The sequence below is a fragment of the Macrobrachium rosenbergii genome, chromosome 56 (assembly GCF_040412425.1).
Source record: "Macrobrachium rosenbergii isolate ZJJX-2024 chromosome 56, ASM4041242v1, whole genome shotgun sequence".
NCBI lineage: Eukaryota > Metazoa > Arthropoda > Malacostraca > Decapoda > Palaemonidae > Macrobrachium > Macrobrachium rosenbergii.
This window is the reverse complement of record NC_089796.1, coordinates 1,927,501-1,955,000: the sequence shown is the minus strand read 5'-3', so window position 1 is coordinate 1,955,000 and position 27,500 is coordinate 1,927,501. Positions and strand designations below refer to the sequence as shown.

The window sequence follows — 27,500 nt, the reverse complement described above, 5'->3', positions numbered from 1 at the left end:
CTGATGCCTGTTGACTCAGTGGAATATTTCTTCTCATGCAACAGTTATGCAACCTGCCACCAGGTGACTAATCTGAGCATGGCAGGTTTTTCTAGGAGAAAGGTTTTTTTTTGTTTTTCCCCTTCCGTGGGATTGAACTCTTTTCCTTCATTGTCTGATTTGTGCGTTTGTGCATGTGTTTAAATATTTTTATCTGTTATTTTGAGGTTTCTGAACGATACTGTAAATTATGTATTGAAGTTCCAAGATTAATTTATGCTCGTAAATAATTTGAGTTCTATTTCTCATATTTATTAAGAAAAATTAGCATTGACAGTACTCAGGAATATGACCTTTTACCAATGCTTTAATTTTGAGGAAACTATTCTTTTAACTTTCTGAACCGAAAAACAAATAAATAGATAAAAATAAAAACTTAAACTGGTTTGTACACGAGAATCATTGAAAAATCTTTACTCATCCCTTAATAGGGCGTTCCTATGTACACACCTATTATGTGGGATGTATTTTTAATGAGGCCTTGTTTATCATAGTGCTTTTAGTTCCTACTGATCTTATATATATATATATATATATATATATATATATATATATATATATATATATATATATATATATATATATATATATATATATATATATATATATATATATATATATATATATATATATATATATATGTATATATGTATATATATATGTATATTTTATATTATAAGATATATATATATATATATATATATTATAGTATATATACAGTATGTTTTAGTATTATAAGATCCCGTTACAGAATTTACTTGAATGAAAACATCGCATAGTTCTTTTTTTAAACAAGGTTTCAGATTTTCAATCCGTTTGTTGAATTTTTCATTCCCTTTTATCATACCTGAGCAGATCCACAAAGCGTTGGAATAGCAATGTGTCCGTGTTGTCGAATTGAAATTCATTAATTTCAAAAATGAAGAAAATTTTTAATGAATTATTTTGTGATCCAAGTAAAATCTGGTCATATACAAAAATGTTTATCCTTGATAAATAACACAATTATTAAACTTGCTTAAAATATATTTAAATGGTCTTTTTGTTATCAATTAATTAACCATTATCAACCTAATTAAAAATTAAATTTTGATTTATAATAAAAATTTAAAACGTCGATGAAAATTATTTTGAATAATGAGATAAATTCCCACATTCAAAAACACAACAATAAAATAAGAGAAAAATAGTTGATAGATGAAATAATCACAGATAAAAAAAAAAATTGATAAAACCAAAAGCCATTCTTTTCCTAAATATGAGAATTTCGTGGACACAAATAAAACGGGGATGAGAATGTGAGAAATGGAGAATATTCAGTTCTCACTCCCTGAGATGGACGTTCGATAAAGACATTATCAAGATGAATAAACGTGTGAAAGTAGGAATGGCGGTTTTCTCGAAGGGAGAAAAAATGTGTGCTATAAAGAGAGAGAGAGAGAGAGAGAGAGAGAGAGAGAGAGAGAGAGAGAGAGAGAGAGAGAATTGGTCCAAGAGAGAAGTGGACGTTATTTGAAGGTAAGAGAGAGAGAAAAGTAAACGTCACTTACAGGAGAGAGAGAGAGAGAGAGAGAGAGAGAGAGAGAGAGAGAAGTAAACGTCACTTACAGGACAGAGAGAGAGAGAGAGAGAGAGAGAGAGAGAGAGAGAGAGATTGTGCATCTTAAGATAAATATGTCTTTACTGAAGTATGAGAGAGAGAGAGAGAGAGAGAGAGAGAGAGAGAGAGAGAGAGAGAGAGTATTGTGCATCTCAAGATAAAATATGTTACTGAAGTATGAGAGAGAGAGAGAGAGAGAGAGAGAGAGAGAGAGAGAGAGAGAGAGAGAGAGAGAGAGAGAGTATTTGCCTCTTAAGATGTATATGCCTTTACTGAAGTATGGAAGAATAAGAGAGAGAGTATTTTAAGTAAAGAGAAAGAATGAGAGATAGAGACAATATCGAACGAATAAAGTGTATACATTTGCTGCAGTATGAGAGAGAGAGAGAGAGAGAGAGAGAGAGAGAGAGAGAGAGAGAGAGACAAATGCCCAAGTTAGACTTCCAATAATGATAATGAAACAGAATGACAGATTCACAAATCCCCAACGTTAGACTTCAATAATAATAATAATCCAATAATAATAATAATAATAATAATAAATAGCTAATAATAATAATAATAATAATCTACTCTTAGCTGTCAATGAAGACACTAACTTGGCCATCCAAAAATAACTTGTAAATACTTATTGTAAATATTTGAGATTATGCAAATGAAGCTCTGCAAATGACGCCCACTCACCTCGTATGTTACTTGGAAGCAGAGTGAAAAACAAAAAAATATACTTATTATTGTATGAAGTCTTCAATGTATTTCCAAATTTGGCTCACGCAATGCTGTTATCAGATGGAATTTTAATATAGAATATTACCAGTTTCAGTGAAATCTGCCTGTGAAGACTTCGTTACGAACAGGAATTAAGACGGGAATTCTTTTGATGTTGCGTAAAAACTTTTGCCCCACAGGCTTAGTTATCGAAGCGAACTTGTTAAAGAGGGTAAAGTGGTATTTCTCATTACAATAATTATCAGATTTAGTTATGAAATTAACTTTTCGAAGAAATCGTCGCAGTTTTATGAAATTTGAACAAGCAAATTTTTAATGCAAGATGGAAGTTATTGCAAAAATCTTTTAAAAATTTTGTGAACCTTATGAGAAAGTTTTTAATACAGAAAATATTCTTCTTTCGTGAATATTTCACCAGATCATCGGACATGAAAAGGAATTATCAAATGAATATAAAAACAAGTAAAAAATGCGCCGAAGTTTCATCGGCGCAATCGAGTTTTCTGTACAACGTGTAATCAAGGCCACCGAAAATAGATCTATCTTTCGGTGCTGTTGCAATAAGGCTGTATGAGCTGCGGCCCATGAACTTTAACCACGGCCCGGTGGTGGCCTGGCCTATCCCGTTGCCAGAAACACGATTATGGCTAACTTTAACCTTAAATAAAATAAAAACTACTGAGGCTAGTGGGCTGCAATTTGGTATGTTTGATGATTGGAGGGTGGATGATCAACATACCAATTTGCAGCCCTCTAGCCTCAGTAGTTTTTAAGATCTGAGGGCGGAAAGAAAAAGTGCGGACAGAAAAAGTGCGGACGGACAGACAAAGCTGGCGCAATAGTTTTCTTTTCAGAAAACTAACTAGGGGAAATTTTGCGCAATATATTCAGCCAGCAGACTTAACAGCAAATTGTACAGTTTCTAGTTTAGGAAAACTAGAAACGAAAGGCTGTAATCTGAAAGAAAGTTTTCACGGACCTGTGAGATTCTTACTCGTGACTTTTTCGCGGATCTCAAGGAATATATTTCTTTTAAGGTTGATCTCGATACGGAATATGAAGAGCGTAATGTAATATCGGTGTCAGTCTACGTATTAATTCGCTGATCTTGATAAGAATATGACGAGAAGACGAAGCGTAAAAAATTAAGAACAGAAAAGGAAGGGAAATAGTTATGTTAATTTAACACTGGACAAAAAAAACACAGAATAATTCAGCATCAAATTGAAACAAGTAAAAAATGCCCCGAAGTTTCTTCGGCGCAACCGAGTTTTCTGTACAGCCGTTACAGCTTATAATAAAGGCCACCGAAAATAGATATATCTCTCGGTGGTCTCGGTATAATGCTGTATGAGCCGCGGCCCATGAAACTTTAACCACGGCCCGGTGGTGGCCTGAACTATATCGTTACAAGAAGCACGATCATGGCTAACTTTAACCTTAGATAAAATAAAACTACTGAGGCTAGAGGGCTGCAATTCGGTATGTTTGTCGACTGGAGGGTGGATGATCAACATACCAATTTGCAGCCCTCTAGCCTCAGTAGTTTTTAAGATCTGAGGGCGGACAGAAAAAAGTGCGGGCAGAAAAAAGTGCGGACGGACAGACAAAGCCGGCACAGAAGACAAACTTAATTCAACATTAGGCACAAATATCATTTTAACATTAACCTTAAATATCTATGGATTTACCGTTACTCACAAACACACATTATCCACCTTTAAACTCAAGCACAGTAATTCAGCACCCACCACAAAGAACACTGGCATTAACTTGAAATACCTATTGATCAAATTTGATGCAGAAATGCCCATTAACTAAATAATATAAACAAAGTCTACCAATTCACCCTTCAATATGAAGCCCTTATCAAAATTAGTCAGCTGGAACTATTAATCCATCAATAAACACAAACATAAAATTCAACAATAAGTACAAAAACCTTTTTATTCTAATTCCCCATTAAACTCAGGGAAGTATCAATGCAGCATCAATAACAAAGGCCAATTAATTCCGTTTTAAACACAAACAACGTCAACTCAACATTCCACTCAGAGACCACGTGACTAGACAGTAACCTTGGAGGAACCTAGGACCAACGTAGAAAAAAAAAGTCCCATGAATTTATTATATTTTTATTTTATTCTTTTGTATCGTTTTGTCTTTCTTTTATATTTCTTTTCCAAAGGCACTGTTTCCCAATTTCATACTAAGGGGGAATAATTTTTATATTATTTAGATGCAGCGGTGCGTGAAAAGTACGTGCGGTGATGAACTTAAGATTTTATGCCCTGAAAATATCAGTTTTGAAGGAATTATAGTTTAAGAAATGAACAAGAAATTGTATGTATATATATATATATATATATATATATATATATATATATATATATATATATATATATATATATATATATATATATATATATATATATATATATATATATATATATATATATATATATATATATATATATATATATATATATATATATATATATATATATATATATATATATATATATATATATATATATATATATATATATTATATATTTATATTTATATACATATATATATATATATATACATATATATATATATATATATATATATATATATACTTGATGTCACTGATATAATAAACAGCTTACATAAAAATTCGTCTTATAACATCACCATCAATTCAAGAATTGAGTGCAACTTCCAAACTCAAACCCACATTGAATCGATCAACTCTTCAACCAAGAACTGAAACTAAAATTTTCTTAAAATAAAAATAAAAAATGCCCAAAAACCTTTAACAAATCCCTATACCCAAGTTTCTGACCGAGTGTCGTTTTTCAGGTCATCCTTGTCACCTTGGCCGTGCTGACCTCAGCGCGACCTGACACAGTCCTCGATTTCGATGGCGACGACCACCACCACACGATGCAAGGTCAACCGGGTTCAGCGATCACGGGAACTTACGGGTAAGAGTTGGGTTACTTGCGGTCACATGCAAGTGAAGTTTAGTTGTTATGATGTTTGTTTATGGAGATGGGGATCGGCTGGCGTGGTGGGTATTTGGGAATTGTTGTGACCCATTCAATACCCATCAACTGTCTCGCCTCCTCTCTCTCTCTCTCTCTCTCTCTCTCTCTCTCTCTCTCTCTCTCTCTCTCTCTCTCTCTATATATATATATATATATATATATATATATATATATATATATATATATATATATATATATATATATATATATATATATATATATATATATATATATATATATATATATATATATATATATATATATATATATATATATATATATATATATATATATATATATATATATATATATATATATATATATATATATATATATATATATATATCTCTCTCTCTCTCTCTCTCTCTCTCTCTCTCTATATATATATATATATATATATATATATATATATATATATATATATATATATATATATATATATATATATATATATATATATATCCTCTCTCTCTCTCTCTCTCTCTCTCTCTCTCTCTCTCTCTCTCTCTCTCTCTCTGTTCCTCTCACTCAAGATTGTTACAATTTGAAACCGATAAGGCCTCGACGAGGTAATACCAAGGAGCCGCCTGGTTCTAAATTCATGCATGAACAAACTGCCCTCGAAGAAAGGACGATTAAGAGAGCCCAGGAACACAAAAGCAGGGAGAGAATTCCAAAGTTTTCAAAGGCAGTGGAAGGGACGAAACAGCTGCTAGAATTTCACAGACGATTAGGGGCAAATGATGGGCAAATGGCACCATACCCTCTGCCCATTCTTCGCTTTCCTTTCAACCTAACCTTAGCGAGGGTATAACGCCCGATCACAGATAGAAAACTCTATGTTGGTTGGGAGAAGTTCAGAGGTCAATAACAGGCCTCCTACTTCCCTGGACGCCCTACAACACTTCTGGAACTCCATAGGAGAACAGTCCTACTGGCATGAAGTCCAGAGGTCCACACCAATCCTCTTTACCTCCTTCCACATCCTACAACACTTCTGCCTTAGGAAAAGAGCCCGTACCCCAATGAAACCGGTTTCATCCAAACTTATCCAGCCATCCTTACTGGAATGTTCCAGGCCCACTGGAACGCCTCCGGCAGCGTTTATTTCCAGAAATGTGACTGATATACTGGAGGGCATAAAGGCTTGGTTGTCAGAATTTTGGGCACCTGGCTATAGCTGTATTTATTTCCAAGTATTTAAACTCAGTACTTTGATTTTGGCAGAGATCAGGGATAAAGGTTATTATTATTATTATTATTATTATTATTATTATTATTATTATTATTATTATTATTATTATTATTATTATTATTAATTATTATTATTATTATTATTATTATTAAAGATGGCATGGACTCTTATTTTTTTCAAATTCGTAAAAAATTTTAGTTTCACTATGTCTTTCTTTTTTTCTGTCTCTTTTGCATACTGATCATTTAAATATATTCGTATGTTTACTCTCTCTCTCTCTCTCTCTCTCTCTCTCTCTCTCTCTCTCTCTCTCTCTCTCTCCAACAAAAACTATCCTTGATTTCAATAACTAATATATTCTAAAACAACCACAGCAACATAGACAAAATTTATGCTTTCAGATTAATTAAAAGTACACCTTAACAAACTTCCTATCATACGTCATGTCCTGTAATTTGTTCGGACATAACAGACCAGCAAAAGCATATCAGACATTGACAAATTCGTATATTTTTGTTCAACAAACCAACACAAGACATTTTGTCAAGACGAGTCAAAAACTAAACGAAAGTTAATCATATACTCTGTTATCGAAAGACATTGATAACTTTGTATATTTCATTTGCTCAGCCAAGTAAAATTAGACAATTTGTCAAGGCGAGAAAAAACTAAACCATTCAATCACTTATACTCTATTATTCAAAGACATTTGAAAAGTTCCGTGATGTTGTCCATAAGACATTGCTCAATGCATTTCCTGCTTCTGGTTAATACAGGAATTTTTTGCATGTTTTTATCAAACGATAAAAGCACCAGTACAGAACCTGTCATTATTGTACCTTGCCTTCAAGCAGCAGGCCAGATCTAGAGAATGCAAAGTCATTACGGAAGAGGTTAGTTGTTACAACATTTCGTTTTTATAATCAACAACCTTACTCTTATTATGCATGAGTCATACTTAAGTACAAGTGTTACTGGCTGCTCCAGGGGACGACCTCGTGCTGGCATAAGGCCAGAATAATCTCCCAATAATAACAGTATCAAGCCTCGGTGACAAAACAGAATTAAAGAAATAAAAAGAATTATCGAAGAATTGGAATAAGGAAGAATTTGAATAAGGAAGTCCATTCGTATCGTCAATCTTATCAGTGTACCTGTCATTATTTATTGAGTCATACAAGAGGTAAATTGAATTAAAAATATAATAAAAACAAAAATCTGTTGTACGGTAGGGTCTTCTATCCAGAATAAGAATGCCCAGTTATGTTAATTTTTGTTAACTTTTATATGAAGATTCCTATTTTGGGATAAAATCAAGGACGTGGGTCAAAGGTTGTTTCCAAAATATGTACCTGTTATTATTATTATTATTATTATTATTATTATTATTATTATTATTATTATTATTATTATTATTATTATTATTAAAAGTGGAAAACATTAATTTGAGCCTACTTTTTATGTAACATATAGTGAAGCATCGTTTACATGTATCAAAGATCGCTAATTATCTACACCAAATAATTTATAGATCTGTTTGGTTGCTAGATTTCTATATTGAGTAGTCATGAATTTGAATGTCCTGTGTTCAGTAATTACCAAAAGAATTGATTCGATTTCCTGAGCTTAGCCTTCTCCTGATACAAATACACTATATAGTATGCTGTTATTATCGTTGTTATTGTTTTTGTTATATTAATGAGGTCTTGTGATAGCAAGGGATATCACTAAAACGTATGTTTGAGATAATAAACAGCGAAAGGAAAAATAATGTAATTTGCACTGAAATTATATTAGACTTTCCGTTGTGATAATAGGAGGTATGTTATGGTAGCAAACTATCTTTAAGGAGAGAGAGAGAGAGAGAGAGAGAGAGAGAGAGAGAGAGAGAGAGAGAGAGAGAGAGAGAGAGAGAGGACAAGAAGATCATCACTAAACCAAGGTATATTTTAAGTAACTCCATATTACAGAATCCCACGTTATCTAAGTTAATGAAAACATTTAACATTCTCTTTAAAGCCCTTTAAAATATTCCCCTTTATTCCCGTCATATCCTCAAATCCTGTTGTTAGAAAATGTCTCTTAAAAATTCATTTCCTCAAAGACTTTTTAAATTCCCAAAAAACCTCTTTAAACTCCTCCCCCAAACCCTTTCCCTCCTACCCTACCCCCCCACCTTCCATCTCGCCTCGTCTATCCAGTTCCTCACATCAGATGGAAGTAAGCTTTCCCCTCTTAATACCACTGGGTCACATTTAATCATAGCTGTTGCATTGTCGTCGTTACCTTAAGAGCCTTCAGAGTTTTTTGAAGGAACTGTTTGCAAGGTTGCATTTTCAACCTTCGTTATCTTGCCAGCTCCGAGGACACTGATGCTTGGAAAGGAGGAAAATCTGAATTTCTACATATTTTTTATGAAGTTTAGTATGCTGTCATGATTGTTCCCAAACATTTTTCCAAGAATTATTTAAATTCTTGTACAACTATATATTTTCTTTTCAAGGTGTTTGATTGTTCTCAAAATTGCTCAAAGGCTCTTTTAAATTCTTGTGTTCTCAAAATTGCTCAAAGGCTCTTTTAAATTCTTGTACAATTGTATATTTGCTTTTCAATTTTAGTATGCAGAGACGATTGTTCCAAATTTATTAAAAGAATCTTTTAAATTCGCCTACAATTTCAAATTTTCTTTTAAAGTTTAGTATGCAGTCATGACGGTTCTCGAATTTGTTCAATGAATCTTTTAAATTCTTCTACAATTTCATATTTCTTTTAAAGTTTAGTATACAGTCGTGATTGTTCCTAAAATTGTTCAAAGGATTATTTAAATTCTTGTACAATTATGCACATTCTTTTCCTTTTTAGTATGCTTTTATAATTTTTCCCAAAATTGTTCAAAGACTCTTTTAAATTCTTGTACAATTATATATTTTCTAAAACATGATTCAAAGAATTTTCAAAATCCATACATAATTTCCTTTTCAAATTTAGTATGCAATCCCCATATTAAGTTAAATAAATCTACTAAATCCTGATTAAATTTTATGCATAAAAATAGTGTTCAATATGAACTTGAAGTTAATGAAAATATATTCAGTGTAATCTAGGTAACAAAACCTGGTCTTCCTCATCCAAATCTATTTTCCTTTTATAATGTTGAACTACTATATAAATATTTACATAATATTTTAATTTGTTCCTATAAGAAATATATTTCATGCCACACAGGTAACAAAATATACAGTCTTCCTCATCCAAATCAATTATCCTTTTATAATGTTGAGCTTTGTTATATATGACCTTATTACAGTGTTAATTTATTTCTGGATCGTGGCTGCCTACAAGGAAATTCCTAATTTACCGTCAGGCCTTAAATTATGATAACGAGTGACGTAACTGACAGTGAACCCATGACGAGTTCTGTAATTTTGAAAACAGTTACTTTGGCATTGTAAATTTTCTTCATTAACCTTTGTGACTGCATTACTTGAATGTGTATTTAAGGTTTGAGAGAGAGAGAGAGAGAGAGAGAGAGAGAGAGAGAGAGAGAGAGAGAGAGAGAGAGAGAGAGAGAGAGAGAGATTATATGAATGTGTATCTTAGGTTTGAGAGAGAGAGAGAGAGAGAGAGAGAGAGAGAGAGAAGAGAGAGGGGAAAGATTACAGTAATGTGTATCTAATGTTTGAGAGAGAGAGAGAGAGAGAGAGAGAGAGAGAGTACCTAATGTTTGAGAGAGAGAGAGAGAGAGAGAGAGGGGGGGGAAAGATTACAGTAATGTGTATCTAATGTTTGAGAGAGAGAGAGAGAGAGAGAGGGGGAAGATTATATTAATGTGTATCTAAGGTTTGAGAGAGAGAGAGAGAGAGAGAGAGAGAGAGAGAGAGAGAGAGAGAGAGAGAGAGAGAGAGAGAGAGAGAGAGAGCGAGATTATATGAATTTGTATCTAAGGTCTGAGAGACAGAGAGAGAGAGAGAGAGAGAGAGAGATTATATGAATGTGTATCTAAGGTTTGAGAGAGAGAGAGAGAGAGAGAGAGAGAGAGAGAGAGAGAGAGAGAGAGAGAGAGAGAGAGAGAGATTATATAGGTACCGCAGGGAAACGATGTAGTTTAGCAGCTAATATCTCTTGAACTTTGCCAAATATCTACTTTAGGGGTTGTGGGGGTGGGGGTTGCATTTTTACTGTTTGGAGGTACACAGCATTTAGCTGCTCCTCAGAAAAATTAGTTATTTTTTTTTAAACATTTTTTTTTATTATTTTCCTTTTTTAGGAAATGGCAACATTCTATTAATTTTAGTCCTACGCATCATGTACTTTACAATGTCCAATAAAGGAAAAAATCTTTCAGTATACAATTACAATAATTCTTAAACTGAAGTCGAGGTCAGCAAGTAGGAATACTTACGAGGTCGTATTTTTACATTTCCCTGTTTTACTCTTCTCTTTTATAACAGCAAAAGGTTAAATATATATACAGTATATATATATATATATATATATATATATATATATATATATATATATATATATATATATATATATATATATATATATATATATATATATATATATATATATATATATATATATATATATATATATATATATATATATATATATATATATATATAATAATCACGGGTCTTCCAAAATCAGAGAATTGAACAAGCATATTAGAACTCATTCCATGAACAGTTTTTGCTAAACCAGCCAATTCATTCCTTGGGATAATTAAAGGACCAGGGAGTCTGCTGTGGGTGCCTGGGAACGATGGAAGTAGGGGTAGGTTTAGGGGGAGGGGGACATGGAATACAATGGAAAGAAATGGGAGAATAAACATAATAAAAGTAAAAAATAGAAGAGTGACAGCATGGGGGCAGACCTATATGTACCTGCTTTGATTAAGATGAAAATATTCAAAACAATTTTGAATTTTGCTTCTCGCAATAAGCAAGCAAAGGCAAAAATTGCCTTTAGCTCAAAGAAAATTTAGAATGAAAGCACAATTACATTTGCATGCAATGTTGAAGATGCTAATTGACAAATTTCAAAGCTAGCTAATGATATTTGAGAGTTCTCGTCCACCTACTATTCTTCATTTATCACACTTGTTTCTAAAGTTTTCTTTGCTTATTTCCACAGATATTTTTTTTATGTCTGTTAAATCATTCTTTCAATATCCTACTGACTCTCATTTTTTCCTATTTTTATTTTTCAAGTTCAGGAATTCGAAGACATAGCAGTATTTCCAATTAAAATGGACGTACATAATAATAATAATAATAATAATAATAATAATAATAATAATAATAATAATAATAATAATAATAATAATAATAATAAGTCTTAATATTTTTCAGGCATGAATAATAATAATAATTATAATAATTTGTTTAAAATAGAAAGGACTGGTACAAATGTATTTTAAATAAGATATGAAATAATAATAATAATAATAATAATAATAATAATAATAATAATAATAATAATAATAATAATAATAATAATAATAATAATAATAATAATAATAATAATAATAATAATAATAATAATAATAATAATAACAGCTTTGCCTAGTTCTTCCAGCAATCCAACTGCATGCTTTCCAAAGTATATGTATATATTTTATAAAAAGTGTGAAATGTCTGAAATAGCCTTCTAAAATGCACATCGAATTCAGTACCTAAAGATGACGCTACCTCATCCATCCCTTCACACCTGTCAACTTAATTAACATTCCCTCCAAATCTCATTCCTCAGGTGGACATCCCCCGAAGGCATCAACTTCCTGGTTCGGTACATCGCGGACGAGAAGGGCTTCCGGATTCTGGAATCGAACGCCGTTCCAGTCAACGCGGACGGCGTTTTCGCAGACGGCCAACAGGGATCTCTGGATTCTGACGAGGACACGACGCAGTGAGGAAAACAAAATTAAAAAAATGCGTTTTTGCGATGATTTATTTTGGTAAACAAAAGAATTTAATGGATATGTGGCTCCATAGGGTTTTACTGTTTATGGTACGCTTGGAAATTGGTGACGTGGGCAAGATCGAATGGGGTTTTTTAGGGCTGTCTTCAAAGACATTCGTAGGAGTGAGTTTTAAACGCTTCAATCTGCATTGCAATGATATGCAGATCATTTTTGGCGGAACTAATATTTATGTTTATTTCGTAATTTTTTCAAAAATATACAAATACATTTTTAATAAGTCGTAAGAAAGGTGGATTTACAGTGGTATGATAGTGAAGTATTAAAAGGATGTCTTTGGAGAGACTGGTATTTTTAGGATGGATCAAAGGCTGATTTTAACTTTCACTATTACTGAATGAATTGGAGTTGTAATATGGCGTTTTAGAAGCGATGCTGAAGTTATGATACTTTAAATTCAACTTCAGGAATAAATTAAGTGACAGAGAAAACAGTCTTGCAGCCAAATACTTAATTGAAATATGAAATAATTTTGAGACCAACAGAAATATAGATAATTGCGAAACCAACTGAAACAAATAATTATGAAACCAACTGAAGCACAGATAATTATCAAGTCAATCGAAACAGATAATTATGAAGCCAGTTGAAGTAAAAATAATTATGAAACAAACTGAATTATAATTGATTGGTAATTATGAAACCAATTGAAATAAGAGGTAATTATGAAACCAACTTAAATAGAGATAGCAATTATGAATCCAACCATAAATAGGGATAATTGGTAAATATTAAACCAATTGCAATAGAGACCATTATGAAACCAATTTCAGAGCGAAATAGACCAATCAAGAGCCGATCTGATATCAGATAACAATACGTAATTTGATAAGAAGAACCTCCCATTCGCTGACACAACTTGCCAACTATAATAGAGATAATTGGTTTAATATTGAACCATTTGCAATAGAGAGAATTATGCAACCAATTTCAGACTGCAACAGACCAATCAAGAGCCGATTTGATATCAGATAATTAATAAGAAAACTGATAAGAAAAACTTCATATTCGCTGTAGAGATAATTGGTTTAATATTAAAACAGTTGCGATAGAGACAATTATGAAACCAATTTCAGGGCGAAACAGACCAATCAAGGAGCCGATTTGATATCAGATAATTTTATGCAAATTGATAAGAAAAACTTCCTATCCGCTGAAGTAACTTCCAGCTCCTTCACGAAAAATGAAAGTAGATTTATAAATCAGTTCAAATTCCTCTCTAATTATGAAGTGCCATTGCGCATGCGTCAAACTGTAAATACTGTAGACATATGAATCCGGTCAGTCTTGGCCCCCAATTTTAACTGTTAAGTGACGAAAGTTCAAAAATGTGTTTTTCTAGTTGCACTGAGTAAATAGATGCCTGAGTTATGATCGATATTTTGTAATTTATTGTACGACTCTTTTTTCTTTTTTTTTTTTTTCAAAGCCGGATCCTCAAGAATTCAGCGACTGACGAATTCCCGAAGAATTCGCTGAGTCCTTCAGGGTGGGTTTGTAAGAAAATGATAAATGAAATATATGGACGTGTTATGTACATGATTATGTAGTTTTATTTAACACCCCAAATGTTAATATTTAGTTTAATATTTGTTAACACACACACACACACACACACACACATATATATATATATATATATATATATATATATATATATATATATATATATATATATATATATATATATATATATACGTATATATAGATATACATATATACACACACATGTGTGTGTGTTTGTGTGTACACATAATATGCAGACACACATACATACACACACACACACACACACACATATATATATATATATATATATATATATATATATATATATATATATATATATATATATATATATATACATATATGTGTGTATATATATATACAGGTGTGTGTGTTTGTGTGTATGTGTGCTTGCATGAATACATTATACGATGTAACTATCCGAAGGAAAAATGTTCCACTACTAACGATATTACCTACGGAAAGGAATCAAGATAAAAAATTAATGTCATCTGTACGCTAGGTCCTTTTTGCTAATAGCAATCACTAACTACAAGTTTAAGTCTACAACTCTTCAGAAACATCTTAAGAACAAGGAGTTAACCAACCAATTCCTTTTCCTAAAAACGTTCATTAACAAAAATGTAAAACCTTTTAAGAATTTTTTCTTTCTTTTGGTCTGAATAATTTCCTAAATATCGAACATGTCATTTAAAAGACATTCCACAAAATCATTTTTAGTTATTTAATGAACGCATTTACACGTATAATCTATCCGCTGTAAATCTTAGATACCTATTCAAATAAAATACAGAAGTTAGGCCAAAGTCCAAGCGCTGGGACCTCTGAGGTCATTCACCGCTGAAACGAAAATTGAGAGTAAAAAAGGGTTGAAAGGTGTAACAGGAGGAAATCCTCGCAGTTGCACTGTGAAACAATTGTAAGGAAATTGTGGAAAGTGAGATAGAAGAAAGCTAATATGAACGGAGGTAGAGTAAAAGGAATGGAAGGGGTTGAGGCTAGGTGCCGAAGGGTCTCTGAAGAGAACCTTAAGTAATGCCTACAGTGCGCCGCTTAGATACCTACTTGACACAATTTTCATTCATGATTTAGGAATATTTGCAATAAATGGATGGGTGGTAAGTTTAGATTAAGGAGGCTTTATGCCGGCACGGGGAGTTATCCTAAGTATGGCAAGGTGTGAAAGGGATTAGGATGTCTGGTGTGGACTTCTGACTCTGAACAACCAACAAAGAAAGTCAGTAAATCATATATAACGCCAAGAAAAACCTGTTTATTAGTATGCCACTGAGTACGTCATTGTATTCAACAATATTCATAGGGTTCATTATTAGCCTCACATATTGAATGAATGATGATGATATTAATAATTTATTGCCATATATAACTACTTTTTATGGCATCGGTAACTACGGTGGTAAAAGTATTGATAGCTACGCTGGAATATACATAAAACTTGTAGTCACATAAAACAAAACTTTATAACACGACATTTTAAAACGATAACTACTCTGGAATATTTATAAAACTTATAGTCACTTAATATAAAGCCTACCGCTAACATTAAGTAACCTATCAACTGACCATCAACACAATAGCTCTCATATCACTTAACAAACAATGTACTAATATACGAGAATGACAAAAAAAGTCTATGAAACCATTCTCCATGAATATTCTATCTACAAAATAATAAGAACATTACCTATAACTTTAAACAAAATGGTTACCCACCCTCAAAAATACTGTTAATTGACCAATATAATAAAATTACCTTTCAACCCCCACAATTCAATACCGAACAATATTTACTTACAATAAATTATTAGAAGTGCCGCTTTCAAAACAAAGTAATTAATCCAATTGTTGACACAAACACAGATCAAATTAATCTGAGAAGGCAATGGTTTTCTTTTAGCATAAGAAATCTTCAACACTCAGCCATCAAAGAAAATGGACAAGTATCCTGGAATAACTCGACACATCATTGGAATAAGGTGCGGAGTATGTTTACAAACCTTGCCACTAGATGGCTCTGATTTTAGAGTGGTTCTCAGTCTTTTTTTAGTGATGGCACCCTAACTAATGTAAACATTACCGTGGCACCCCTTTTTCACCATCCCGCCATATCTCCATGAATTAACTTCTTATTTAATGAATAAAATTTTTATTCATACTCAAACCAAAATCAGCACACCGTGCATCCAGAAATATACTGTACAAACAAAGAAAGAACATATCAGAAGAATATGATAAACACAGAGTAGACAGACTGATAATAATTATATGAAGAATTCTGCAAAAAAAAAAAAATTTACAACTGTTATTGAGATGATCTATCCAAGACAAAATTCGTGACAATCTTGCGGTACCCCTAGACACTGTCTGTGGCACCCCAGGGTGCCACGGCACCCAGTTTGAGGATCATCATGACATCATACGATCATCATATGGTATCATGACATATCATGACATCATATTATGGTCAATAAATATTTTACGTAATATAACTGTTTATCTTTTTTTTTCTAACATTAGGCTACGTCCACTAACAAGGGATGGCTCTAGAGAAAAAGCAGTTTCATTGTCACTATCAGATTCACGCTTTAATTCAAGAAAACTTGAACAAAAGCAGATGCATTCTGCGCTTAAACAGTGGCTCATGAGCATCCCGTCGAGTCCGCCGATACACTCCGCGCCACTCACCCCCATCTTGTACGTTCTGTCAAACTTCCTGGGTATTAAGCGAGCTCTTTTCTAAAACCTTTCCACGACATCTGTCTAGCATTAACTAAGACTTCCTGTCTTCCTCACTCCTAAGAATTTAGGATGGTCACCCATTCTTTCCACATGACCGGACAACCTGAGATTATTGATCCATCCTTTCACACAGACACACATACACAATATATATATATATATATATATATATATATATATATATATATATATATATATATATATATATATATATATATATATATATATATATATATATATATATATATATATATATATATATATATATATATATATATATATATATATATATATATATATATATATATATATATATATATTAAAAGTATTACTATCTAGGTACCGAACCTCCACACGACTGCACCTCCAAAGTCATGTCTAATTGCCCCCTTTCTCTTAAATCCTGTGAACCAGTGAAAAAAAATAAGAAAAGATTCCTATATAAAAAACCCAACTATATAAAAAAAATCTACTCTCTCACACGGTGAATACCATAACAGTGACCTTACGTCTTCAGTTGGATTAGAAAAAAGATTCAGTGGCATTTCCATCACGTTATATTTTTTTAGGTCGACTGCACTTGACCCCAGCCCCCTCCCTCTCTCTCTCTCTCTCTCTCTCTCTCTCTCTCTCTCTCTCTCTCACTAACTACTCGAATGGGACATAATTGGCAAATATACATTGTATTTCTTTGATCGTAGCAGACAGAAGAGCTTGCTTTTTGGGGTTCAGCCACTGCCACCCCTATAAAAATCTGCTCTCTCTCTCTCTCTCTCTCTCTCTCTCTCTCTCTCTCTCTCTCTCTCTCTCGCGTCTTTGATCGTAAAGCGATTTTTTAACGGGCCGAAATTCTGTCATAAAATAAGTGCGGTAAACGGAACTTCGTGGGTCGTTTAATATGTGATGACCCAACGACGTCTGGTAGGCAATGTTTACATTTGAGGGTCGACGTCACGTTCGTATGAAACCATGTGACATTTGCTTACTAACGGTCTTTTGTTTCGGATTTTATATTCCACCGAAATAGCTTTTCAGTACCATTTTTCTTGAATTTTATTGAAAATCACAGATCATACGAGAATATTCTGCTCTAAAATGGAAACCTGCAGTATGTGCTAAAATTTTCGAAATTGAGAAATGCCACCTGTTGGGCGTGTGAAACACTAATTCACAAGTTACTGCAAGTTTCAGAATGGTTCTGCAATGCTTTATTTAGGGGGTCCCATTTGCAGCATCTGCAAAATCAGTAGTAAGGCAAGGGAAAACAGTAGTATCTACCATTATTCTCAGTTTTGTATTTTTGCAGATACTACAGTCTTATCTTTTTCAAGTTACTGCAGTTTGAATTATTTTCCAATGCTTTATTTAGGGGTCATTTGCAGCATCTGCAAAATCAGTAGTAAGGCCAGGAAAACTGCAGTATCTACCTTTTTTCTTAGATTTGTATTTGCAGTCTTCCACTTTAGGGCATTATTGTCAACATTAGTAGTAGTAGTAGTAGTAGTAGTAGTAGTAGTAGTAGTAGTAGTAGTAAGAAAAGAATGAGTCCCTTGTCTAACTTCAATTCATTCAAATTGAATTCAATTATACATTACAGTGAAGCTTCATTAACCCGTTTAGGTTTGACAAAAAATCTGGTATAGCTAATATCAAGATCTCTTACTTATTTTTTGTGAGCATTTGCAAATCCAAACCTTCCTTTTAAGAAATTACATTAGTTGGCTATGAATTCTTAATACACTAACGAGGTCCCTATCAGGGCTAAGATTCTTCATCCAGTTACGCAAGAAGAACTCGCCGCAGATCGACCATAAAGTCGATTAAGTTCTGCAACATCTACCAACATCTATTGTCTCACTTCGACCATAAACGGAGTAAGCAGACCATCACGATCTTCCCCTCCTTTTTATTGATTTGAGTGTAAAACCGTTCCCAAACTTTATAGCTGGGCCCTCCGACGCCTGATAGCCTGCGGTTCCAACGGACATTCTCCACAGAATATTGAAACCTGCTGGCCAAAGGTTTTATGGTGATATATTGCAACCAGGAAGATGTGAAAAGAGGAATAGGAGCTGGAATATAAAATTTAGGCCACTCAGCACTGACAGGAAGATTGGAGGTAAAGGAGGTTTGAAAGGTATAACAGGAGGAAAAACTCTCAACCTTAAGGAATGCCTACAGAGCACCTCGTGAGGTGCACTGGCGGCACTACCCCCTATGGAGAAAGTGATGTAAGGACTCTGTCAGAAGGCTTTTCCAGCACGTCAAGAGTTGCAGTTCTCCTCCTCCTCCTCCTCCTCCTCCTCCTCCTCCTCCTCCTCCTCCTCCTCCTCCTCCTCCTCCTCCTCCTCCTCCTCCTCCTCCTCCTTCTTCTTCTTCTTCTTGCAAGGATTTTATGACACCTGGATTCCCTTTCGAAGACGCTTTTCCAGAAGGTCAGAGGCTCTGGAAAATGCGATATATAGACCCTACGGTCAACGGAGTGGTCATCAGTGATTGTTCTTCTCTCGATCTGCAACCAGCCAGCGGTCACAATGAGGTGTTTTTCGGTGAGTTTGAGACTCCAGAAGGTGATGTTGAGCTCTTTAGGATGGCGATTCACCGTGCTCCAATGGAAGATGAATCGTTTTGGTTCAATTTGGCTTTGTACAGGAGAGAAAGATTTGTAGTGTTGGGTTGGCTAGCTCAAGTTCGAAACACGAAAATTACTTACTCGAGCAAAACAAATATACAGATACACCCTCACATGTGTACAAACACACATCAACACATTCAAGACAAGTCACTGTCTATCGTTGTTTCTCAAGCAGGTAGTGGTTCGAATCCTGACAGGCGCAGAAGCACTTATCAAGAAATCATTCCTTTTGGGGGAAAGTCATTCCCAAGCTATAGTGAATTCTATATTAAAACACACACACATATATATATATATATATATATATATATATATATATATATATATATATATATATATATATATATATATATATATATAATTAAAACAAGAAAGGTTTGTACCAATTCACATTTTGAATATTCTTAGTATAAATATTGAAAAACATTAGCAAGCAGCCTTAACTGTTACCCATTACTTAAAAAAGTGATTTACTAACCTGAAAAATCTTAGAAATTGTAAATTGTGATTTAAATCAGACATTGAATTTTTATCATAGCCTTTGTGCTTAAGTGGTGCAAATAAATACTAATAATTTAATTTAAAGCATTTTTACTAGATTATAAAGCAACAAGAATATTGCCAAGATAGACAATTAGGACCAACTCATTGCTGAATAAGCCTTCTCACCTGGTTACAAAGTCTAATGCACTAAAAATAAATCTACCTCAATTTCTTACAAGTTTCTGAAGTAACTTTCCACTTCCCAGGTAATACTAGGACTAGTGGCCATCACAGCCCTGGTACATGGGAGGAGAAAAAACACGATTTACGAATTCGAGACAGATGACCAAAGTCAAGAACAGCGAGGAGAAGCAGGTGTGGCCGTCAAGGGGTCGTACAGGTAAGGTGTTACCTTTTGCTAATTAGCTTGACTGATGATTACCTGGGTCAGATAATTGTTATCATTTTATCTTGCTCATCCATAGCAATTTAGGTTTTACTGTTATCTGTTTGCTCTCTCTCTCTCTCTCTCTCATTCTCTCTCTCTCTCTCTCTCTCTCTCTCTCTCTCTCTCTCTTCTCTAATAATATAAATTGGTATAAGTATACCGTTAAAAGTGAGGTAACAATTCCTAAGTTCTCGGACGTTACGTACCTTCGCTAGCTTTCTGTGTGTGTGTGTGAGAGAGAGAGAGAGAGAGAGAGAGAGAGAGAGAGAGAGAGAGAGAGAGAGAGAGAGAGATTTTTATTACTGACAGAACAGAAAGACAAAAGCATTATTGGTAAAGAAAATGCAGTACTGCTTACCAACATCCCCACGAGAGAGAGAGAGAGAGAGAGAGAGAGAAAGTGCTCTATGACTGGACTTGGAAGTTCCTCTTAATTACAGTTATAAGAGGAGAAGAATTTTACATATCACCTGAAACTTTATGTTCGAAGCCTAATTTTTTACACCCAAAACAACACACTCCCTTCTCCCCCCCCCCCACCCCTCGCCACTCCTTCCATCAAGAAAATATACTTAAATAGCATTTGAACCTTTTTCTTGACAGCTGGGTTCAAGAAAATAAACTGAAAGAGCATCTGAACCTTTATCTTGACAACTGGGTTCAAGTAAATAAACTGAAAGAGCATCTGAACCTTTATCTTGACAGCTGGGTTCAAGAAAATAAACTTATGTAGAATCTGAACCTTTTTCTTGACAGCTGGGTATCACCAGAAGGAATCGAGTACAGGGTGAAATACGTAGCTGACGAACTCGGCTATCGAATCGTGTCCTCCAACGCCGTTCCCATCAATCAACAAGGCGTTGCAGCCGACGGGAACCAGGGATCCTTCGAGCCGTTGCAAGGAGAGTATGACGGAGAGAAGTCCTAGTGAATTGGGATAGGATCCTTTCTTGGGGGGGCAGGATTTTTCTTGTAAATTGGATGTATGGTGTGTCAATAAATGTTTTGTTTATTGGTTGTGAGAATTTTATTGCCCTGTAAATATAGGAATGATACACACACACACACACACACACACACACACACATATATATATATATATATATATATATATATATATATATATATATATATATATATATATATATATATATATATATATATACATACATACATACATACATATATATATATATATATATATATATATATATATATATATATATATATATATATATGTGTGTGTGTGTGTGTGTGTGTGTGTGTGTGTGTGTGGGTGTGGTAGGGTACAGTCATACCAAGTCAAAAACTAGTGAATTTTTACACAGCTACAACATTACGAAATCTATTCCTGAGCACCAATGCACACAAAGTATGCATTTGCACTCAAGTGATTTTACAAATTCTCTCACACAAACACTTATGACTGTGTTGATTATTACAGAAAAAAATCCTGGCCTGGTTAAAAGACAAAAACCAACCCGAAATCAATATTATTAATCTTGACACTACACACCCTCTGATAGAGCAAGCAAACCAAATGTAAAGAGTCATCAAAATGAAAAGGTCATGAGTGCAATTGCAAATCGATTGCACTGTGCATCACCAGGTTGACCTTTTAGGAAGTTATATCCTGGTGTTTTGTTTGATCTTTTTTAATGAATGTCTTTATTTGGGGACAGGGGGCGGGGTGGCAAAGTAACGTTTACAAGTCTGCATGCCTTACTGACCTTGAGCAAAAATTCCTTTATATTTTCATGGGCATATAGACTTTTTAAGAGGTGTGTGGATTACTATGCATCACCTGACTGACCCTTGAAAAACATACATCATGAAATAGCTTTCTTACTAATTAGAGGTCAAAGTTCATCTCTGCATACCTCAGGTAACTCCCACAAGGTGGTTGGCACTTTATATTACAGTAATAATACTCGGTACAAGAGCATTCAATCTAATTTACATGTAATATATGAATGTAATGTCTGTAAATATTTACAGTAATAATACTTGGTACAAGGTCGTTCAATCTAACTTACATGTAGTACAGCAATGCAATGTCTGTATATATTTACTGATTGAAGATTGAAAATAATGTTATTTCACCTTCACTGAGATATAAATGGCTTATGGAATATGTCTGTAAGTTACTAAATTTCACCTTTATGCAATCTATAATGGCTCTGAGTCAGCTCGACAGCTGACTTAAACGAAAGGGAAGTCGAACCTGGGGAATTAAAGAAAACGTGAAATGGAAAGGAAACCAGATCACTCGCCAGACAACGGAATCAAAGAAAACGGAGCCTCATGCGTGGCTGAGATGACGTCACGGTTACCTTAGGAACTTCGCTTGGCCCCTGAGCGTTTTGAGGTCAGCGGTGGTGTCGAGATTTTTTGGCAATGAGCCCTATAATCCGCATCACCTTTGGCGTTACCACACTTCCGGTGAGCGGTAACACTGGTGGGGTGACATTTTACCTTTTTGCGGGAGAATAAACCATATACCTAAGCGACTTTGAAGTGAAAATGTTTAACCAGAACCAACTGTGCTTTCCAGATCATGTAGTCAACCAAGTAAGACGACAGTTAGCAACAATGTCAGCTTATGGGATAGGTATATAAATACTCATATCTTCGTTTTCTTAAAAGAGACGCGAGAGAATTGATGATGCAATAGTATTTCACATTTAGAAAATTAAGAGGCGATTACTTTCTGGCAAATAATTTGTAAGAAGGTCTTGTGTGCGTGAATAAGTGTCCAAAAGCGTATATCTACATTTTTATTCTTGAATAATTCCGCCGTTGCTAAGTTGCATAACATATATATAATATTCAATACAGCTTTTTCTCCCTTGCTCTGACATTCAAGAGAATTTGCCTGATAATGAAGCAGTTGATAAATTCAATATTTTACATATAAAAATCTTAATACACCTTGTCAGATTGGCAGTGTTTGTGCGTGTTGTAGTAAATTAGTAATACTCATGTATCTTGATTTACTTAATAAAGCAACCCAGCATTTTTGCTCATGTAGTGAGAGTTTCTGCAACTAACTACTTGAATGGGCAAATATACAAGTTTTTTCTTTGATATCAGCAAAGGAGAACTTGCTTTAAGGGTTACAGCCACTACCACCCAAATCAAAATCTGCTCTCTCTCTCTCTCTCTCTCTCTCTCTCTCTCTCTCTTCCCAGGAACGGTTATTGAGACTAAACCACAAACGAAGGTGAAAACTGTCCTTTAATGGCAGTACTTTTTGTTGATGAGGAAACTGAGCTACTTGAATAAGAGGACATTGTCTTATATCCCTCAGTGGAGGGCAGCTTATGATAACGTCAGCAAAGGACATCTTATGACAACCTCATCAGAGGACAAGCTACTGACAACCTCATTAGAGGAAATCTTATGACAACCTCATCAGAGGACATCTTATGACAATCTCATTTGAGGACATCTTATAATAACCTCATCACAGGACATCTTATGACAATCTCATCAAGGGACATCTTGTGACAACCTCATATGAGGTCACTTTATGGCAACCCCAGTAGAAGACATCTTATGACAACCTCACCAGAGGACAAGCTATTGACAACCTCATCAGAGAACATCTTATGACAACCTCATAAGAAGTCATTTTATGGTAGCCCAGTAGGGAACACCTTATGACAACCTCACTACAGGACATCTTATGACAACTTCAGCAGCTGACACCTTATGAAAACCTCAGAGAGGACACCTTATGATATACCTCACAAGACAACTCCAACAAAGGACATTTTATGACATCAACAAGAGGGCATCTTACGACAACCTGGCAATAATAGTACCCCCACCCCCACCTCCACCTAACAACACCCACCCCCCCAACTTCTCGACCCCTCTCACAAAAAATAAAGGAGAGAGACAATAGCTTAAACATTGGATTCTCCAGTCATCTGAACGCAATGAAAATAAATATATTTTTAAAACTTTCCCCTTGGAAAAAAATATAAAAACATTTATATCTTTTAATGGCGGAAGTGATTCTTATCTTTGCCAAACTCACGATTCAGTGACTATCGTTTTTACTGGTAAAAAATCTAAATTAAATCTTTCTGAGATTACTTCTCAAATAAAGAGAATAAATGGGGTCGGTTTGATTCAGTAGCTTAGCCGAGAGAGAGAGAGAGAGAGAGAGAGAGAGAGAGAGAGAGAGAGAGAGAGAGAGAGAGAGAGAGAGAGAGAGAGATGGGTATTACTCAAGAAAATCAGACGGTCTGTTGGTAATATGAGCAGAAACTTGCAATACGCTTTAGAGATAGGTCCGAGCACCATGGGTCACAATAAGGCGTAAGAAGATATTACAATGAGAGAGAGTTTGTGAAAACGTGTATGAAAATTTTGAATAACTAAGGACAGAGGACAGTTCTAGCTTGACCTGGACTATGGATAAAAAATATTTACCTGAAAAATGTAGATAAATGAAGGCCCTTAGTTTCTACAAATTCTGCCTGAACATCTTTCCAGGATTTTTTAGGCTTTCCAGGTCTTCCTCCCAGCTGGCGTGAGTCACTGTACTGAAAACAGAAATTAAAAGAAAATAAATATATCTGATCTTTCCAGGACTTTTTAGCTTTCCAGCAGGCATGAGTCACTGAACTCAAAATAGAAATAAAAGGGAAACAAATATATTTGATCTTTCCAGGACTTTTTAGGCTTTCCAGCAAGCGTGAGTCACTGAACTGAAAATAGGAATAAAATGAAAATAAATATATCTGATCTTTCCAGGACTTTTTAGGCTTTCCAGGTCTTTCTCCCAGCAGGCGTGAGTCACTGAACTGAAAATAGAAATAAAAGGAAAATAAATACAACTGATCTTTCCAGGACTTTTTAGGCTTTCCAGGCCTTCCTCCCAGCTGGCGTGAGTCACTGAACTGAAAATAGAAATAAAAGGAAAATAAATATATCTGATCTTTCCAGGACTTTTTAGGCTTTCCAGGTCTTCCTCCCAGTAGGCGTGAGTCACTGAAATGAAAATAGAAATAAAAGGAAAATAAATATATCTGATCTTTCCAGGACTTTTTAGGCTTTCCAGGTCTTCCTCCCAGTAGGCTTGAGTCACTGAAATGAAAATAGAAATAAAAGGAAAATAAATATATCTGATCTTTCCAGGATTTTTTAGGCTTTCCAGGTCTTCCTCCCAGTAGGCTTGAGTCACTGAATTGAAAATAGAAATAAAAGGAAAATAATAATATCTGAGGTTAGTGGCAGCTGATTCATACATCATGGTGCAATTTTGAAGAACCTCGAGCATTTTTTTTTGTTTTGTTTGGTCAATGTGACCAGTAATTGAAATTACATTTCTCTCTCTCTCTCTCTCTCTCTCTCTCTCTCTCTCTCTCTCTCTCTCTCTCATTGTCTCATTGTCTTACCTCATTATGATCCAGCAAAAACCTGAAGTATTTCTATTCCCACTTACCTATATGATTTCCAGTCACGCAATCCTTCGTAATACTTTTCTTATCATCCTCAAAAAAGATTTTCAGTTTATATGCAATTAAAAGTACACTTAAATTTTACAAAATTGCTGGTAATTAAATAATATGCAGATTACAGAATGAGAAACATGCAAGTTATTTTCCCAGATGCATAGGACTCAGAGTCGATAATATTTTGCTTCCTGGGCTACTGGTAAGAAAAGAGAAACTGTTTTTGATATAAAAAATGAACTGTATTTTCGAATTTAACTTCTCAATAGCTTTTCGCTCTTGACCTCAACTTTTTTTGCTGATCACTTCAGTACTTTTTCCTGAATAACCTTTGCTTTTTTCTTTGATAACCCAAATAGCCTTAAGCTGATAGCCAATCAGCAGCAGATACAACACATAAATAAATCAATAAATAAATATGTATATATATATATATATATATATATATATATATATATATATATATATATATATATATATATATATATATATATATATATATATATGGTTGACTCTATTATGAACCATCCTTCCGATTCTCAGCAAATTCTTGTGGATGAGTTTGCTAGCCCCATAGCCCTATCTGCCCTGGTTACAACCCACCAAAGTCGAGTAACTACCAGGAAACAAATTAACCCATTATGTCTACGGGGGTACCATAGGATTTCACTGAATGCCCCTAAGACATTCCTTCTCGCTCCAGAATTGAACGGAGGACCTCACACTAGATGGACTGTTGTCCTAACCACTGGACCACGTTAAGAAGCTACATTTTTATTGTTTAATAAAGTTTTCATTATTTATCTTACTTGACTTTCTGTGCTTTGCGAAGTAAAAATATGTTTGTTAGTTTAGAGAGAGAGAGAGAGAGAGAGAGAGAGAGATTTTCTAACAGAGTTCAAAATGAGAGAGAGAGAGAGAGAGAGAGAGAGAGAGAGAATTTTAAAAATAAACACTGGCAAATCAACAGACAGAAAGAGACAGACTGAGACAAACAGAGAGAGAGAGAGAGAGAGAGAGAGAGAGAGAGAGAGAGAGAGAGAGAGAGAGAGAGAGCGTACCCCCTTCCTTGCCAAATTAAACATTCTTACCCGAGAATTAAGAAAAATCAATCTTACTTCATAACTGAGGCTAATCACTGACTCCGCTTGTTAACGAGCTGACCAGCAATGACCAAAAGCGATCAGTGATCAGTTAATGAGCGCTAATTTAGGTATACACGATCAACAGACTAGTCACGACTAGCCCTGGAGGGGGGAAAAAAAAAAAAAAAAAAAGTATTGAATGATGGTTAAATTAAGCCAAACCGACACTCCCATCTCACCTGAACTGTCCGTTGTAAGAGTTAGTGGGTCACAATGGGGCCTGGGAGTTAATAAACTAAATGGGAAAGCTATTTAACAAACTGGACATCAATGGAGGAATGGACTAATGAGTCATTACGAACGAGATAATTAACTAACCACTGAAGTCTTGACACTGAAAACTAATTATCTTGGTAGTCACACCTGTCAGACAGGTAATTAGTTTCTAATGAGCTTCTTGATTACACCTGTGACTCGTAGTGTTAATTCTGGATGCTGGTATTATTATTA

The 27,500-nt window shown here is 34.3% G+C and overlaps 3 protein-coding genes across 3 annotated transcripts in view; all 3 read left to right on the top strand.

Annotated features, from left to right (window-relative positions):
* The window catches only part of LOC136836543 (uncharacterized), a 23,325-nt gene extending 9,199 nt beyond the window's left edge, over nucleotides 1-14,126 (top strand). The window contains exons 2-3 of the mRNA XM_067100985.1: nucleotides 5,216-5,340; nucleotides 12,356-14,126. Coding sequence (XP_066957086.1) covers nucleotides 5,216-5,340; nucleotides 12,356-12,515 — 285 coding nt within the window. The 3' untranslated portion in view covers nucleotides 12,516-14,126. The remainder of the gene's footprint in view (nucleotides 1-5,215; nucleotides 5,341-12,355) is intronic.
* Nucleotides 14,127-19,375: 5,249 nt separating this feature from the next.
* LOC136836545 (pupal cuticle protein-like) lies at nucleotides 19,376-21,407 on the top strand. Its single transcript, XM_067100987.1, has 3 exons — nucleotides 19,376-19,420; nucleotides 20,256-20,389; nucleotides 21,194-21,407. Exons 1-3 carry the CDS (start codon nucleotides 19,406-19,408, stop codon nucleotides 21,363-21,365), a joined length of 321 nt encoding a protein of 106 aa, XP_066957088.1. The 5' UTR covers nucleotides 19,376-19,405; the 3' UTR covers nucleotides 21,366-21,407.
* A 1,427-nt stretch (nucleotides 21,408-22,834) lies between these two features.
* Nucleotides 22,835-27,500, top strand: part of LOC136836635 (uncharacterized) — a 5,503-nt gene continuing 837 nt past the window's right edge. Inside the window, exon 1 of the mRNA XM_067101102.1 lies at nucleotides 22,835-22,886. Coding sequence (XP_066957203.1) covers nucleotides 22,835-22,886 — 52 coding nt within the window. The remainder of the gene's footprint in view (nucleotides 22,887-27,500) is intronic.

What these genes read in the sequence shown, in the direction of transcription:
- LOC136836545 (XM_067100987.1), top strand. An exon ending in GCCGTCAAGGGGTCGTACAG is followed by an intron (nt 20,390 to 21,193) that starts GTAAGGTGTTAC and finishes TTTTCTTGACAG; the next exon opens with CTGGGTATCACCAGAAGGAA.